The 16496-nt window shown below is 32.9% G+C and overlaps 2 protein-coding genes and 2 pseudogenes across 2 annotated transcripts; all 4 read right to left on the bottom strand.

Annotated features, from left to right (window-relative positions):
- The window catches only part of LOC106333309, an 8304-nt pseudogene extending 7471 nt beyond the window's left edge, over window positions 1-833 (bottom strand).
- A 3178-nt stretch (window positions 834-4011) lies between these two features.
- Window positions 4012-7323, bottom strand: LOC106331180 (annotated as a pseudogene).
- Window positions 7324-9986: 2663 nt separating this feature from the next.
- On the bottom strand, window positions 9987-11942 carry LOC106328386 (1-acyl-sn-glycerol-3-phosphate acyltransferase 3-like). Its single transcript, XM_013766821.1, has 11 exons — window positions 11862-11942; window positions 11646-11768; window positions 11531-11570; window positions 11375-11448; window positions 11213-11272; window positions 11052-11129; window positions 10801-10959; window positions 10591-10716; window positions 10401-10493; window positions 10241-10327; window positions 9987-10164 (listed from the first exon to the last, which is right to left on the bottom strand). The coding sequence occupies exons 1-11, from the start codon at window positions 11940-11942 to the stop codon at window positions 10108-10110; spliced, it is 978 nt and encodes a 325-aa protein (XP_013622275.1). The 3' UTR covers window positions 9987-10107.
- Window positions 11943-13568: 1626 nt separating this feature from the next.
- Window positions 13569-16203, bottom strand: LOC106328385 (tRNA-specific 2-thiouridylase MnmA). Its single transcript, XM_013766820.1, has 9 exons — window positions 15799-16203; window positions 15656-15730; window positions 15309-15362; window positions 15137-15215; window positions 14943-15061; window positions 14714-14797; window positions 14528-14611; window positions 14145-14447; window positions 13569-14071 (listed from the first exon to the last, which is right to left on the bottom strand). Exons 1-9 carry the CDS (start codon window positions 16144-16146, stop codon window positions 13739-13741), a joined length of 1479 nt encoding a protein of 492 aa, XP_013622274.1. The 5' UTR covers window positions 16147-16203; the 3' UTR covers window positions 13569-13738.
- Window positions 16204-16496: the final 293 nt, after the last annotated feature.

Below are 16496 nucleotides of genomic sequence, written 5' to 3'. Positions count from 1 at the left end.
TATCCGATTTTTTCCGCCTAGACCGCCTAAATGATCGTCTAGCCGCCTAAATGACCGACTAGCCGCCTAGGCGGCCGCCTATTTATTTTTTTATTTTTAATAATATTTTTATTTTTAATAATATTTTTATTTGTTTATTTGATCTAAAATTTTATAAATATATAATTTATATTCATAATTTTGATGAAAATTACACTATATTAAGTTTATATATTCTATTTGTGTGTTTTATACAATTTTAAACATGAAAATGTATTAATGTTATACACAATTAAAGATTAACATGTTTTATAACATAGTAAACCATCTAAAAATTCCGCCCCGCATAATTTCCGATTAATCCCCGATTTTCTCTTTATGCGCTAGGCCCAACCCGACCGCCCGACTCGCGCCTAGCGCGTTCCCGAACAGGGGTTACACGTACCTTGGACTTGATTCTCAGGATCAGGGATCTGATCGTAAAACGGTGTATAGCCACGATGTTTTTCATTTTTCAACACTTCCATCTTCTCCTCCAAAGGAAGAGCGAAGAAATTTTTGCTCTGCTCGAAAGCCTTGTCCATGACTTCTTCGCTTATTCCATGGTTTATAACATAAAAAACCCACTATCCAGACATGCCTGAAACAAGAAACTCTCCTAACAAAATAATTGGTTGTTACAAAAAGAAATAAATTAATAAATGGACTCAGACCTGCTTGAGCGAAAGAACTGATTGATGATCAGAGTTTGCGAGATCAATGCAAGTAAGCAATGATTCTTGGATTATCGAATCCTCCACCTGAGTTTTAGTCTCCATTTCGTTCATTTCTTTGTTTGGCTTGTTGACTAAAATGTCTTTTAGAATGCTTCTATTTATGGTCGAGTTGGGTACCTAAATATTAGCAGGATAGCTACCTAATTGCATGAATTATGAAAACAAAAAGTAATAACTACATTAATTTAATAAAACACGATTTCAATACGGGGATAAATTGGATGTATTTCTTGAATTATGAAAAGCTGTCTCATCCCACAAATCTAATAAAAATAAATCAAGATTTTTTCGAGATTCAAGAAATTCATTTTGTCTTCTTTCTAGATCTTGTACTATGATATACTATTCTAACTCTGAATCAAGTTTATCTCTACAGCCATAAGTGCTTACATAGTTTTTATTCAACTGTTTTTATGGTAGCATAACATGCATAATTCACTGTCATTTCAAACTCGTTTAAAGACAAGAACTCGGTAAAAACAAGGTGCTATGGAAATTATAATCTTGTGCCGACTTCTAAATGCATGTGAATATCCTTGCCTTGAATTAGGCTTTTTATATTTATAACCGACTTTTTTCCTTTTCCCATTAAAACATCAATTAGTACAACATTGGCTTTATATAAAAATTAAAACATCATTTAGTATATTTATGTATATTGATAAATTTAGCTTTCTAAAATGAAATATTTTATGTCAAATAAAATATACTTCTGTTTTAATAAGATTTAGATAAATTATAGAGTGGCATTAGAAATAGTCTAAATTTGGAAATAGTCTAAATAGAGTAAACCATTTTTTACTCTATTATATAGTGAAATGTTGCATCTAGATCTGTCTTAAATCTCTGTGCATCAGTAAAAACCCACAGTTGCGGTAAGATATACCTATAGGATTAGAAAAATTTACTCTTTCTAGATAAGTATGTATTTCTAAAAGGGATAAGGAAATCAGGTTTTGAGACTGCTATAAATATGGGTCTAAAGATTGTAAAGTTATTATTCACACAATAATGTACAAACCCTAAAATGGATATTTGCCTCAATTCGTTTTTTCTCTCTTTTGCTTTCTACGATTTGATTCGCGTTTGTTCACAGCATGAAAAGTAGAGTACAAATGTACCATTTTACTATAAACTCTATTTTAAGGTGGAAAATAAAATATTCATATTTACGTAAATTAAAACATCAATTAGTATGTTTATATATATCAATAAATTAATTAGCTTTATAAAATAAAATATTTTATGCCACATAAAATATACTTATGCTTTAATAAGATAGATATATTTTTCTCTAAGTTTATAATATGCCAAATAAATCCCACTTCTATGTTATTTTTGAAGAAAATATTAAATTGAAATTTATTTGTTGTATTCTTATGATTCAAATAAATCTGTGTGAATTATCTTAATCATCAAAAATATATTTGAAAAATAACTATATATGTTTTAATAAAAGAATTATAGTTTATATTTTTATGTGAAATGAAATAATAATAATAATAATAATAATATACATGAATATATAAAAACTAAAGTTTGTATGTCACATTTTAAATAAATATTTAATTTTATTGTAAATTGGTTAGAGAATAATCGTAAGTCTGGTTAAAGAATAATCTAACAAAATAAATGATTTGTGATTAATTAATTAATAGTTATTAATTTAGTTGTAGAAGTTGTAATTATTAAGATGAATAAATGGTTATTTTTAAAAGGTGATTCAATTTTAATAGAATAAATATAAAATTAGAATTGGTTTATGATACATGGAAGGGACGGTGTCGATTAATGATATACAACGACCATGATTCAGTCAGTTTTAATGTTAGTAAAAATCAAGTGAACTCGATTAAATGTGTACAGTAAAATTATTGAACTTTTAAGGTCATAAAGGTCAAGTGGGAGAATATAAAAATATTTTATATTCTTATTTGATCCGTGTGTCTTTTGGTTTAATTATCAAGATCAAGTTCACACTAAACTTTAATATGATATCATTGAAGTCATTGTAATTTGGATTTATTGATAACCCTCTTTCCTTGCATAATATTAAAGTATATATAGATATTATGCAGAGTTCTATATGATATATGTAAAGACACATGTGTGACAGTATTAACTATTAAGTGGTTCTTTTGGTTGTGTATTTAAGTCAATATATAAAGAGACATGTAAAGTGAGATATATTAAAAACCACATAAAATAATTATAACACAAAAAAAAAATTGTGTTAAAAATTTGGAAAGGAAAGAAAAAATCATTTGGTGGATTAATCGCATCTAAGTTTAATAAAAATATGGATAAGGTTAGTATGTTTTTTTCTAAAATATTTTTAGGGTTGAATTAAATTAAATTTAGATGGCCTTGACATAGATTTCATAATTGAAATCATAAAAGTATAATTAACAAGTAGTCCTCGTGATTTCTCCAAGGCTATCGATCCACATGAAACATTGCCATTTCCCAAAGGCCTTGACGTGGTCCTTAAGCGACCTCTTGTGCTTGTATAACAAAATATGGCTGAAACCAAATCCCTCACAGGACTTTGATTATGCACATGAGCCATATAAGCTGCAACCGGAGTAGTTCAACAACGGGTTTGTTGATTCTTCTATATAAACTGCTCCAAAATGGACGAACAATGATGACGAAGACAAATGTGGAAATATATAAAAATGTTATCCAAAACCACATAGTTGCCCAATTTTTAATTCTTTTCAATTGTAACAAACACAACAAAAGAGTGTCTCTTCCATGGAGAAGACAATGAAGCTGAATCTCTTAGTTGGCAAACACATGGAGACATGTGCGCATGTAAATCTCTCCGAGAAGTAGAATAAAATGCAGCTAAAGATAACAACAATTGTGTATGCAACTCCATCAAATAGATACATCTGTTTTTCCTAAAATACTACTCCCTTTGTTCCAAAATATATAATGTTTTAAACATATGCACAAGTATTAAGAAGTTTACTTTTTACCTAAAAATATCACTAGAATATGTATTAAAAATTATTTAACCAATTACAAAATGCACAAAAAATACTGGTTACACAAATTTTAATAAACTTAAAAATTACCTAAAAATATGAAAACATCTTACATATTGAAACATCAAAAACTTTCTATAACATTTTATAATCCAAAACGGAGGGAGTACTAGTTATCCAATCCCTTACTCTACGCATTTACTTCTCGAGTTTTCAACTCTTCAAGTGGCTTCTTCAGACTACTACACCATTTTTCCTCTGTTTCATGTGTTGACAAGCTTTTCTTCTCCACTTGTCTCTCCTGGCTCAGCCTCAACAGATGTAGTAACTGGCATGGTTTGACAGGTTTCCCAAGTTTAGTTTTGTCTTGCATAGCCGCGAATTGAAGAGATTTTGCACAGACCGGGAAACACTGATCGTCCCATGACTCCAGTATAACGCCTGATCCGATACAAGTGGTTCCTTCCTAGAAGGCAGAAAACTGTCCAGCAGCTAGACCTTGGTCATCTTCATCAAGATGTACAACCGCAACATCTGCTTCCATTTCAAAGCTGCAGCTGAAGAAGCCAGGCCTATGCCTTACCTATAAAACTCAACTTATCAGTGCCAAGTAGCTATTGTGTGTAGAAAACTAACGAATGATATTCTTTTTACCTTGCAACGAAGCTGGCTAACATTGTCTAATTTCTTCTAATAAGGAGCCAACACGGAAAACCTTCCATCTCTTGTCGATTGAGTAGTAGTTTCTCGAGACAAACACGACATTGTTCTTGGTGTCCTTCTCAACAACGTACCAGGGTCCACCCAGTAAACGCAACCCTTGGCGATGTCCACTTGTGTAAAACCAAAATCCGCGATGGTTACCGAGAAAGTCTCCAGTTTCAGCTTCCAGTATAATCCCTTCCTTATCTCCTATGTGTGAGATATCAAACAAAGTCCCACATTGGAAGTTAGACGTAGTAATGTCTAATATATAAAATAGATGTTCAACTCTAATTAGTACGAAGCCTTTTGGAAAGGAAACCAAAAGTAAAACCATGCGGGTTGGCCTAAGGTCCAAAGTGGACAATATCGTACCAATTAAACAATATAGAGTTGGCCATGGATTTAATAAATCCCAACATTGATATCATAGCCCCAGGTTGACGAAGATCTGCAAGAAGACCAAAATACCATTTACGTAAGAATGAGGACCCTTCAAGGTGGAAAGGGAGGTTTGGCAGAGACTAGTCAGAAGATCATGGAACCTGTGACGTTGTGGGAAAAACATTCTCAAAGGAACGAGATGTTGTGGAGAAGCATTCTCAAAGAAAAAAACACACGCGAAGAGTGTGGTCCTTAGTTAGAGGGGGGAAATGTGAGATATTAAACAAAGTCTCACGTTGGAAGTTAGACGAAGTAATGTCTAATATATAAATAGATGTCCAACTCTAATTAGTACGATGCCTTTTGGAAAGAAAACCAAAAGTAAAACCATGCGGGTTTGCCTAGGGCCCAAAGTGGACAATATCGTATTAATCAAACAATATAGAGTTGGACATTAATTTAATAAATCTCAACACTATGTGTCTTCCAACAAAGTTGCTGAACTTTATCTATTATAGAACACCATATTTTCATATGTTTGAGGCTTGCACTAACTAGGTAAAGCTGTTGTAAACCAGAAGAAGAACAATTACCTTCCCAAGGAAACATGTTCTTTGTGAATGTTTTATGTCCTTATTTGGCGGGGTGAGGCTCTATTTCCCCAAGAACTATCATATATCACCAAATCTACACAGACTTTGACCATAGTTCCATTTCTCCATCGTATGAAAGTTTGTATCCTATTTCCACACCAATATGAAAGTTCAAATTCTAATTCCACATATATACGATATTTTTGGTTAATCTAGGCCAACTAATATTACACTGTACTTAAACCGATTTGGACAAAACCAAACCAATAACAAACCCGATTCAGTTCTCAAAATCATTGTCCTGATCCGACCTATTTAAACCATTAAAATCTCCAAATCTCATCACAAAGAACATACGAACCCCAAAACAAAAATCGAATTGGGAAAATCCAGAGATTGAAGGGAAGGATGAGTAATGTCTCTGCAGATTTGAGTGGATCATCAATGGTGTCAGATATGAGGCTCGACGGTGAACGCAACTACAGCTTCTTCAATGCGGAAAGTGTTTATCTCCATCTCCTCTTCGTCATTGGATTCGTCACGAAAATATGGATCCTGCCGAGCACTAGCACCATCCATTTAATTTGACTATAAGCAAACAATCCCTTCGCAATCGACTTTGAATTTCGTTTGGATGTTCGTCAATTTCACTGCTCTGAATCTAGGGTTTCAAAAGGGGGAGAGGTAAAAAATTGGAATTTTGTTTCCGGGTAAACAAGGGTTTAAATCGGGTCAAATTAGTTAAACCCCGATTTATATCGGATCATTTCGGTTTAATTGGCTATTTTATTGGATAAAACAAGTAATTGGTTTAATTGGTAAATAGTAAACCGTAGTTAACCTACGTTTGTGTGAAAATATAATTAGAACTTCTAATATATATACGTTTGTGTGAAAATATAATTAGAACTTCTAATATATGTGGAATTAGAATTCGAACTTTCATATTGGTGTGGAAATAGGATTTGAACTTTTATTTGATGGGGAAATGGAACTATGGTCAAAGTCTATGTAGATTTGGTGATACATAAAATATAGTTCTTGGGGGGAAATAGAGCGTCACCCTTTATTTACCAAATCAAATTGTGTGGCTAGTTTGCGAACCTCTTCTTGTACATCAGATAACAAAGGCATGAAAATTACCACTAACAAATCAATTCATACCACTAACAAAGGCATGAAAATTACCACTAGTAGAGTAAAAATCTTTCATAGTTTTGCAAATATATAGAACATCCTCAAATACCTTCTTTACGCAACCAAGTGGGAACAGGAGTCGCTTAAGCTGGGTTTGAGAGACGTGAGAGGAAGTAGGTCTGATCTTTCACCTGAAAATAAAGAAAAACACAGATTAAATGGTAGAGCTACTAAAAACCAAAGAAATGTACTTAAGAAGCATTATTAGCCTATAACACTAGGCACAAATGCAAACATTACACCCAACAAGTGACATTCTCTCTAAAATGCAGCTTCATTGTCATTGTGACTAATCGTTTGTTATTTGAAAATTTGGAAGTGCGGTTTGAGTGTTTCTTAGATTGGACCGTAAGTGGTAACTTCGATACCTTGCATAAGATTTTATCAAATTATTTCAAGTTTGTGTCTCTATCCTTTTATTCTTGTATTCCCTTGAACTATATATTGGGGTTTTAGTTTATCAGCTCGCACATCGTGGTTTGTACGAAGTTGCTATTTCTCTTGTAACCGTTTAATTTTAGTATTAAAAAGTTTGTGAACAAAACAAAAGGTAATAATTGTTTATTGAAGTACCATGTCTTGTGAGAGTTTCAAAACAGATTGACCAGGAGGAGGATGGACAACTTTAGCATATTGACCTGAAGCTATGTAATCATACTCCATATCACTGATTGCATCCATGAATACCCCAAAAAACATAAGATCAAAATCCTATGTCTTCCCATATATTAATAACTATAGGCACAAGTTTTTATATGTACATAATTACATATATTTTACATTAAAAAATTTTTTAAAGATCAAAAAGGCTTAAAATTTATATATAAAAATATTATAACTATATAAAATGTTATTTATACCATTGTACAAATAATTATACTTTAACAACATACTAGAGTTTGACCCGCGCACCCGCTGGTATTGTTCTTACATTTTTATATATTGATATTTGTTTTTCATAATTAATGTTATATACTTTAGATGTGTCATAATATAACTAATTGTATTCAAAATACTTGGACCGAATCGAGTAATATGGTTATTTTTGGTACAAATATACGAACATGTTTCAGATGCATTCGTTATTTAGATATTTTAGGTTCATATACATTATAACTGAACTCATCCAGACTAAGAAGGACCAACTGAAAACCCACACATAAATTTATAACATTCAAGCAGTGCCTAATAAAAAAAAAATGATATCCGGAAAGAACAACCCGTACCTAAATGAATAGCCAATGTTCATGCCTAACTGATTTTATAAACTAATAAAAATGACTCGTTCTATGTGTTTGGCTAAATTAAGTGAAATATAAAGAGATTTTTATTTAGTAAAATAATTGTATGGAGTGAAAAATGAATTGACAATAAATGTAATACATTTTTATTATTTTGATTTAAGTTATTATTTTATTCAAAAAAACATGTTTTTGAATTATGTTCTTGGCTATGTAATTTACCACCGATTGAAACTAAAACATTTTTTTTAGTAAATAAACTAAACCGAACGTTTAATCATATGCAAACCCAGTTATTTTACATTTTTGATTTTATAATTGACACAAAGTTAATGTCGATTAACTAATAAATAATAATCTGCACTATTATTATTATTGTAATATAATTAATGATGTGATGTATTGTTAAGGTAATATAATTAATGAAATTGTTAAACTGAATGGAATATAGAAAAATAATTAATGTAATTATATCAATTAAATTACTAAAAGTACACTATACTTCTTTTTTATATTGCAATCCATGTTTTCAAACAGTTATCATTTATACTGCTATTCATGTTTCCAAACAATTTCAATGTGTACTTCAATTTTAATAATATGGACTAGATCTTGACCCGCACAACCATGCAGGTTTTTTTAATACTAAAATATTAATAAAATATCTCAATAAATTAATATAATTTGGTGTTACATATTATCTAATTTTATAATAATATTTGTGTGACGTATAATATTACTATTATAAAATTTATAAATTTTGTATTTTTGTAACAAAATTTATTTTGAAAACATTATTATGTAAAAATACCGATTTGCATAATTTTTGTTTTATTTCTAAATTTGAAACATATGTGAAAATTAAATTAAGTTGAAACTACATAATAGAGAATTTGGTATATAGTTATTAATTAAACCAATTTAGTATAGTTGTTTAAATAATAAACCCAATTGTTTTTTAACTCATGGGAGTATACAGACGTTAATAACAGTAGAGTAAAGTCTTACATATACGATATAAATAAAGATCAAATGTTTCATCTATGAAAAAAGATGGAAATTAGTTAGTTAAACATGGTAAAAACATTTAAAGGTGTGACTTTTAAGAGGTCTAAATTTAAAAAATCACATATGAAATAAGTCATAATTTATGTGCTAAATATATAAGAATTTTTATTTTTAAATTAGAAATAGAAATGAATATTTATTTTTAAAAACATCTTTTAAAATACTTCTTAAATTTAATTTTGAAAATTAAATAAATTTAAAATTTTTATTATCATTAAAATATATTAAAAGTATTTTATAATTAATATAAAAAATTTACAATCAAAGCTAAACTAAAATTTAGTTTCTAATTATACTTTGAGTTAACGAAAATTTTAATTAACTAATTTCGAAAATATATTTTAAAAAGATTCTAAAAGATATTTGATAGATTTTCTTAGACATTTCTTTAAGATATTTATTAGTATTTCAAATAAAGTAAAAAGATATTATAATTAAGTTATATAAAATTTAATAAATTTTTTAAGGATAGTCCATATAAAAAATCACACATGAAATAAGTAATGAATTCTATTTTAATAGTATAGATAGATACATTTTAAGGGTTCAAAATAACTTTTGCCTGTGGACGCATACAAATATTGAGCCGGTCATGTATGGAGAGTTTAATATGTGGGAAGATGCGAAGGGAGCATCGAGGAGGATGAATGAGAGAGGCGTAGAGAAGACTTCTTGCAGCTTCATTGAGGTTAATGGAGTTTACTTGAGATTCATATGACTGCTTGCATTGTCTTGGAAGACATGTGGATAACCTCAATGAAGCTGCAAGAAGTCTTCTCTATGCTCCCTTCTAGTCTGAGAAGATCTATGACCGCTTGCATTGTCTTGGAAGACATGTGGATGAAACAACTAAAAAGCCTGTCCAGTTCTTGACATGATATTACTTTGAATGAAGCAACTAAAAAGCTTGTTGACTGAAACTGCTAAAAGCTTACGTGTCTTCATCATGATGTCTTATGTGACATAAAATAATATACATGATATACATGTGGGTTATTCATTAGATAAAAAAATAATCAAGGCAACGTGAAGTCTCTGTCTGGAGGGGAGAGTTCTGGTAGAGGTTGTTAGGAACTGTGCCCGTTGATTAGGAAGATTGGATCAGAAGTCCCACTGTTGAAGTTGCAACCACCAAGAAAAAGACAAAGAAACAGATGATCTGGACCATGGAGAATCACTGAAGTAGCTTGAAGCTGCCGTATATGAGGAGACAGAACCAAGTTAACACCACCTGTTTCCAGACGGTTCCACAAAGAGAGAGATGGTTAGTTCTAGCAACAGTTTCAAATAATCTGATAGTGTCTTACGATCAGTGGTTTGATTGGCCGGCCAATTTGGTGAACGTCCAAGTCGCTGAACACATCATTTGTGAAGTAGTTTTCAAGTTGAGAATCCTGCTTTTACAAAAGAGATGAGAGACCATATGAAAAAAAGTTTGATGATGAGGATTTGTTTAATTTGTCAAACCTTGGCGACAAACAGATCTTGGCACCACTGTGCAATGCCATCTGTGGTTTCCGGCACTTGGCTCATTTTGTAACGTCTCATCTGCAAATTCACCTTCAGAGAAAAAGAAGAAACATAAGTGAGAGTAGATCAATCTAAAGCAAGAGCTATATAACTGACACATTGAGTCATTGATAAACTCTTTTGTTACCTCAGATGATTGGCCACCGAACATCCTAAGCAGTATTGGTGTGGTCTGTTTCTTCTGAACTGTATATGTGCAGTCATAGATCGCGGGAACAAACGAGCGCATGTGAGTTACCGCTGAAACAAATCCCTGATGTTGCAAACCATGCAAGTAAATATAAGCAAAAGCTCATAAAATAACGTGAAGGGAAGCAAAAGTTATGGTAAGACTCACCTTTGTACGAGGAATCAAAACATTGCGAGGTGTTGGTAAGCCCTTTAGAGATGCATAAACCTTAGCAGCTTCAAGATTTTTTTGATTGAATCGAGTTCCTTCGACGAAAAGACCCAACCAGAATGTGGTAGGAAAGTCCTTCAGTTGATTAAAACCTGCCTGCAAATAATCGTGATGTTAGATTCAGTTACATAAGTCACAAAACTGTTTTAGCTCAAGCAAATAATCGATAACATGAAACATATCTTAACCTTGAGGATTTTTTCATCCTTGGCCCAATTTTTTTCCAAGATGATGTATTCTGAAAACCACATGGACCAACCTATGATCTGTGATAGAATTGCAGTGTTTCAGTAAACCAAAGAATAAACTGATAACTTTTGAGTAAGGCTCACTGATGAAACAAACTCACTGGAAAATACTTGGCTTCTTTCCTCATGATTGCTAGAGTACTTCCCAGACGGCCTGAGTGCTGTCATCGTGATGATATACAATATTTCAGAGACAGGAATAGAGATTTCCCTAGAGATTCACAGAAATCAAGAAATATTCTGAAGAAGTATTGTTTCTAGACCTGAGCCATAACCCATCCGACGAGCCAGTCGATGTCACCTCTATGATTGCTTAAGACTAGTGCATGTTCTTTACCTGAAGGTGTTGTAATAATCATGAACACTTAAATATCCATGACACATAACACACAAGAAGCCGAATTACATGATCCTCTTACCAAGTAGTTCAAGAGTCTCTGCATCAGCATACAAATTTATCTGGAGTATCAAAACATCACAATCACTGAATTATTACTAAAGAACAGATAAATAAACTGAAACGAATCAACAAACCTTGATAAAGGCCCACCAATCAACGAGCCATATGAGCTGCAACCAAAGTAACTCTACAACACTTGTGTTGATTCTTCTATACACATTTCTTGAGACAGGACGAACAAAGATGAATAACACAAGCTGTGTTCGAAAAGACGTATCAACCAGTCTCTTCTATTGAGAAGTCATTTAAATTAAAAATAAATATATTATTTTATGTAAGCAGTGAATGACCTGAATGAGGTTGATGATGAGGCCTGATACCAAGAAGAGCAAACCAAAAGGGACAATGACAAAAGTCGCAAAGATTGCCATGATTGAAAAAGAGAATATACAGAAAACAAACAAGAAGAAGATGGCAAACTTTCATAATCTTTTCGGTGAAGTTATAGTTAAGTTGTTTGAACAACGTTTGCTTAACTCGTAGAGAAAATACTCTGTTTTTGTCAAACACATGCAGACATGTGCATTAATGAATTAGCACAAAAATGCAATATAAAAGTAACCTTAATTGCTTATTATGTAAATAATCTATTTACTAAATACATTATATATTTAGTTAAAAAAATGGTAATTCTCTCGGATAGCCATTTTTAAGTTTTTGTCACAAAAATAGCACTCAAAAAATAAAATGACCAAAATAACACTTTTTTTGTTTTGAAATTTTTAATATTTATTTTTTATTTTCTAAGATTTAAAACTCTATCCCCAAAACCACACCCCTCAACTCTAAACCATAAGTCTAGATTAGTTAACATTTCATTTGGGTATAAATGCATATTTACCCTTTAATAAAACCTATTTTGGTAATTTTCTTCTCTAAAGTCTATTTTTGTGAAAATAAACTAAAAAGGACATCTAAAGGAATTTCGCAAAAAGAAATTCAACACACACATATTAAGATAGTTAATGAAAATGTAATTTTGAATTCTTAGACATATAATTGATTACTATGTAAAATATATATATATATTATTTTTTCTTACAAAATATATTGTCTGCATGTAGAGATCTTAATCACATATTTTAAAATGACAAAAATACTTTCAGGAAAAAAAATGAAAACATATGACCTGATAGATATTCTATAAAAAGTCATGAAATATGTATGTTGAACATATGTATGACTAATCATAAATATAATACTCTAGTATTTTGATTAGGCCTGGGCGTTCGGTTTTCGGTTCGGTTCCGGTTCGATTCTTTGGTTTTCGGTTTTTCGGTTATAGAGATATAGGAATTATTCGGTTATCTATGAAATTCGGTTAGGATCCGGTTCGGTTCTTTTCGGTTTCTGGTCGGTTCAGATACCAATTATAAGAACCGACTAATATCCGGTAAATTTGTGGTTTCAATTCAGTTACGGTTCGGTTCCAGTTTTTTCGGTTAATTTTGGATGATTCGGGGTAAAAAATAATTTTTTGGGAATTTTTTGGATATAAATAGGGTAATTCGGATAAATTTTAATATTTTGGATAAAAACTATTCGAGTAATTCGGTTCTTTAGGATAATTTAAAATACTCTAGATAAAAAAAATATTCGAGTATTTCGATTTTTTTGGATAGTTCGGGATATAAGTAGTGAGTTTTGAATATTTAGTATTTTTAATACTAAATATAATTAATATTTTTAGGTATATAAATTTTATTTCGGATATTCGGGTACCCATTCGGTTCTCGGTTCGGCTCCGGTTCGGTTATTGAAATATAGGAACCGCTCGGTTATCTTTGAACTTTGGTTCGGTTTCGGATTCGGTTTTTCGGTTTGATTCCGGTTCGATTTTCGGTTTTCGGTTTTTATGCCCATGTCTAATTTTGATTATATTGATACATATGTGACAACTCATTTGAACAAGAGATGAACGCTGTGACTCGGCCAATTTAATCTCTGGCTTAGACAGATGTTTCTCTTCTGCATTGTTATAGTTGCAATCATCAAGATAACAAATGATCTCCCATGAGGCCACCATATATAAGAAGACAACAAAACTATCAAATGTTACAAAGTGTTTTTCCTAAATAATATTAATCTTATCCTCTAGCAACATCTGCTTCTCTACTTTTCAACTCTTCGAGTAGCTTCTTCAGACTACTACACCACTTCCTCTGTTTCATGCATTGACAAGCTTTTCTTCTCCACTTGTCTCTCCTGGCCCAGCCTCAACAGAAGTAGTAACTGGCATCGTCATGATTTTAACAGGTTTCCCAAGTTTGGTTTTGTCTTCCACAGCTGCGAGTTGAAGAGCTTTTGCACAAACAGGGAAACACTGATCGTCCCATGACTCCAAGATAACACCTGACCCAATACAAATGGTTCCTTCATAGAAAGCTGCAAACTGTCCAGCAGCTAGACCTTGGTCGTCTTCCTCTAAGTGTACAACCGCAACATCTCCTTCTGCTTCCATTTCAAAGCTGCAGCTGTAGAAGCCAGGCCCATGCCTCACCTATAAACTCACACTTATCAGTGCCAAGTAGTCATCATGTGTAGAAAAAGTAATCGATCATATTCTTTTTTACCTTGCAACGAAGCTGGCTAACATTGTCTAAAGGTTTCCCACTAAGCCATCTTAAGGATCCAACACGGAAAACCCGCCTTCTCTTGTCGATTGAGTAGTAATCTCTCGAGACAAACACTACATTGTTCTTGGTGTCCTTCTCAACAACATACCAAGGTCCACCGGGTAAACGCAGGCCTTGACGCTGTCCAATAGTGTAAAACCAAAATCCCTTATGGTTACCGAGGAAGTCACCAGTTTCAGCTTCCAGTATGATCCCTTCCTTCTCTCCTATGTGTGTTCCGACAAAGTCGCTGAACTTTATCTATTACAGAACGCCATATTTTCATATGTTTCAGGCTTGTACTAGGTAAAGCTGTTGTGAACCAGAAGAAGAACAATTACCTTCCCAAGGAAACATATTCCTTGTGAATCTTTTCTGTCTTTATTTGGCAAATCAAATTGTGTAGCTAGTTTCCGAACTTCTTCCTATACATCAGATAACAAAGGCAGGCAAGCATAAAGATAACCACTAATAAAACAAATTGTTTTTTTTAATACGTTTTCAAAATGGCTGAGAGGTTTGAATACCTTCTTTACGCAACCAAGTGGGAACAGGAGTCGCTTAAGCTGGGTTTGAGAGAGATGTGAGAGGAAGTACGTCTGATCTTTCACCTATAAACACCAAAGCAATGTACCTAAGAAGCATTAGTAGCATACAAATGCAAATATTACACCCAACAAGTAAGTAACATTCTCTCTAAAACATGCTGATCAGAAAACTAAAGGCAGATTAAGTGATGAGTGTTAATTGAAGTACCATGTCTTGTGAGAGTTCCAAAACAGATGGACCACCAGCAGCAGGATGGGCAACTTTGGCATAATGACCTGAAGCTACGTAATCATACTCCATATCACTGATTGCATCCATGAATGCCCCTATTAAGATATAGCTGATTAGTCAAAGTAGCACACACACTTCAACAAAAAGCACAAGTCTTTTCATGAGCTTACCAAACTTGATTCTAGTATTACACAGAACATCCGGGTTAGGTGTACGCCCACATTTGTACTCCTCAATAATGTAAGAAACCTGACATGTCACCGAAAAAAATCCAATCAGAAAACCTAAACCATTAGGCAACTCTAAAAAAAAGAAGAAGCAATGAAACAAAAAAGAACTTACAACTCTTTCCCAGTATTCATCTGTTAAATGCACAACCTCTAAAGGTACACCAACCTGTAAAAATGACACCACAAGAAGCACTCCTTTCATTGCTCTTAAGTATATAAAGTATGAATCTTTTTGAACAAGCAGTAAACATCATCCTTTCAATTGCTCTAAGTATATAAAGTATGAACCTTTTTGAATAAGCAGTAAACATATCTTCCAGTGAAGTATATAAAGTATGAACCTTTTCGAATAAGCAGTGAACATATCTTCCAGTGAAGTATATAAAGTATGAACCTTTTCTAATAAAACATAATCTAAAAATCAAGAACATAGTCACAGGGTTTGACCAGGAACAGTACCTGCTCACAGACATGCTTTGCGTATTTCAAGTCGTCTTCCCAGGGGCACTGGTTCCAGAAATTCTCAAAGCCTTCCTACAGAACATTAGAAACATCACAAACCCATGTTTCTAGACAGAGACATGAGATGAAGAATCACAGACCTGGAACCAGATTTTGAGGTAGAAAGCGGTACAGGAGTGTCCAGCGGCGTGGAGGAGGCGGAGGGCGACGCTGCTATCGACGCCGCCGCTGAGGAGGACGGCTACACGAAGGGGCTTCTCGGGGACGGAGCATGAGAGGTAGTGGTCGGAGAGAGAGGCGTGGTGGCGAGTATAGTTGCGGCGGGAGGAACGGAGAGGCGTAATCGGATGAGGGGAATGAAAGTGAGAGGAGGAGGAGGAGGAGAAGGGGAAAACGCGAAAGAAGAGTGAGAGAGAAGAAGAAAGGGGAGGAAGGCGAAACAGCGACGGTGACGGAGATAGTAAAGGCTTCATAACCGTCGAGAACATCGGGAATCGATGAGTTCTAGCCGGAGGGGTTGGTTGTCTCAGCCGCTCTATTTTGCAATATACCCTATCCCCTATATATTATTTGTGAAATATTAGTACATCTTTTTGTAACCACCGGTCACCATCAGCATCAGCACGATGAAATAGGTCGGTCCATCTAATTATATAATAAGTTTTTTATTAAACTAACCATAATTCATTATTAAGATCATTTTGAATAAAGATTACGGAATTGTCTAATGTGGATAAGGTATATACGACAATTAATAATTTTAAATAATAAAGATCTGATAAAAAAAATATATCTTCTATCAAATTTGTTTAATTTAAAGCTATTAAAATAATTTTTT

The sequence above is a fragment of the Brassica oleracea genome, chromosome C3 (genome assembly GCF_000695525.1).
Source record: "Brassica oleracea var. oleracea cultivar TO1000 chromosome C3, BOL, whole genome shotgun sequence".
NCBI classification, from domain to species: Eukaryota; Viridiplantae; Streptophyta; class Magnoliopsida; order Brassicales; family Brassicaceae; genus Brassica; species Brassica oleracea.
This window is presented reverse-complemented; position numbering and strand designations above follow the sequence as displayed.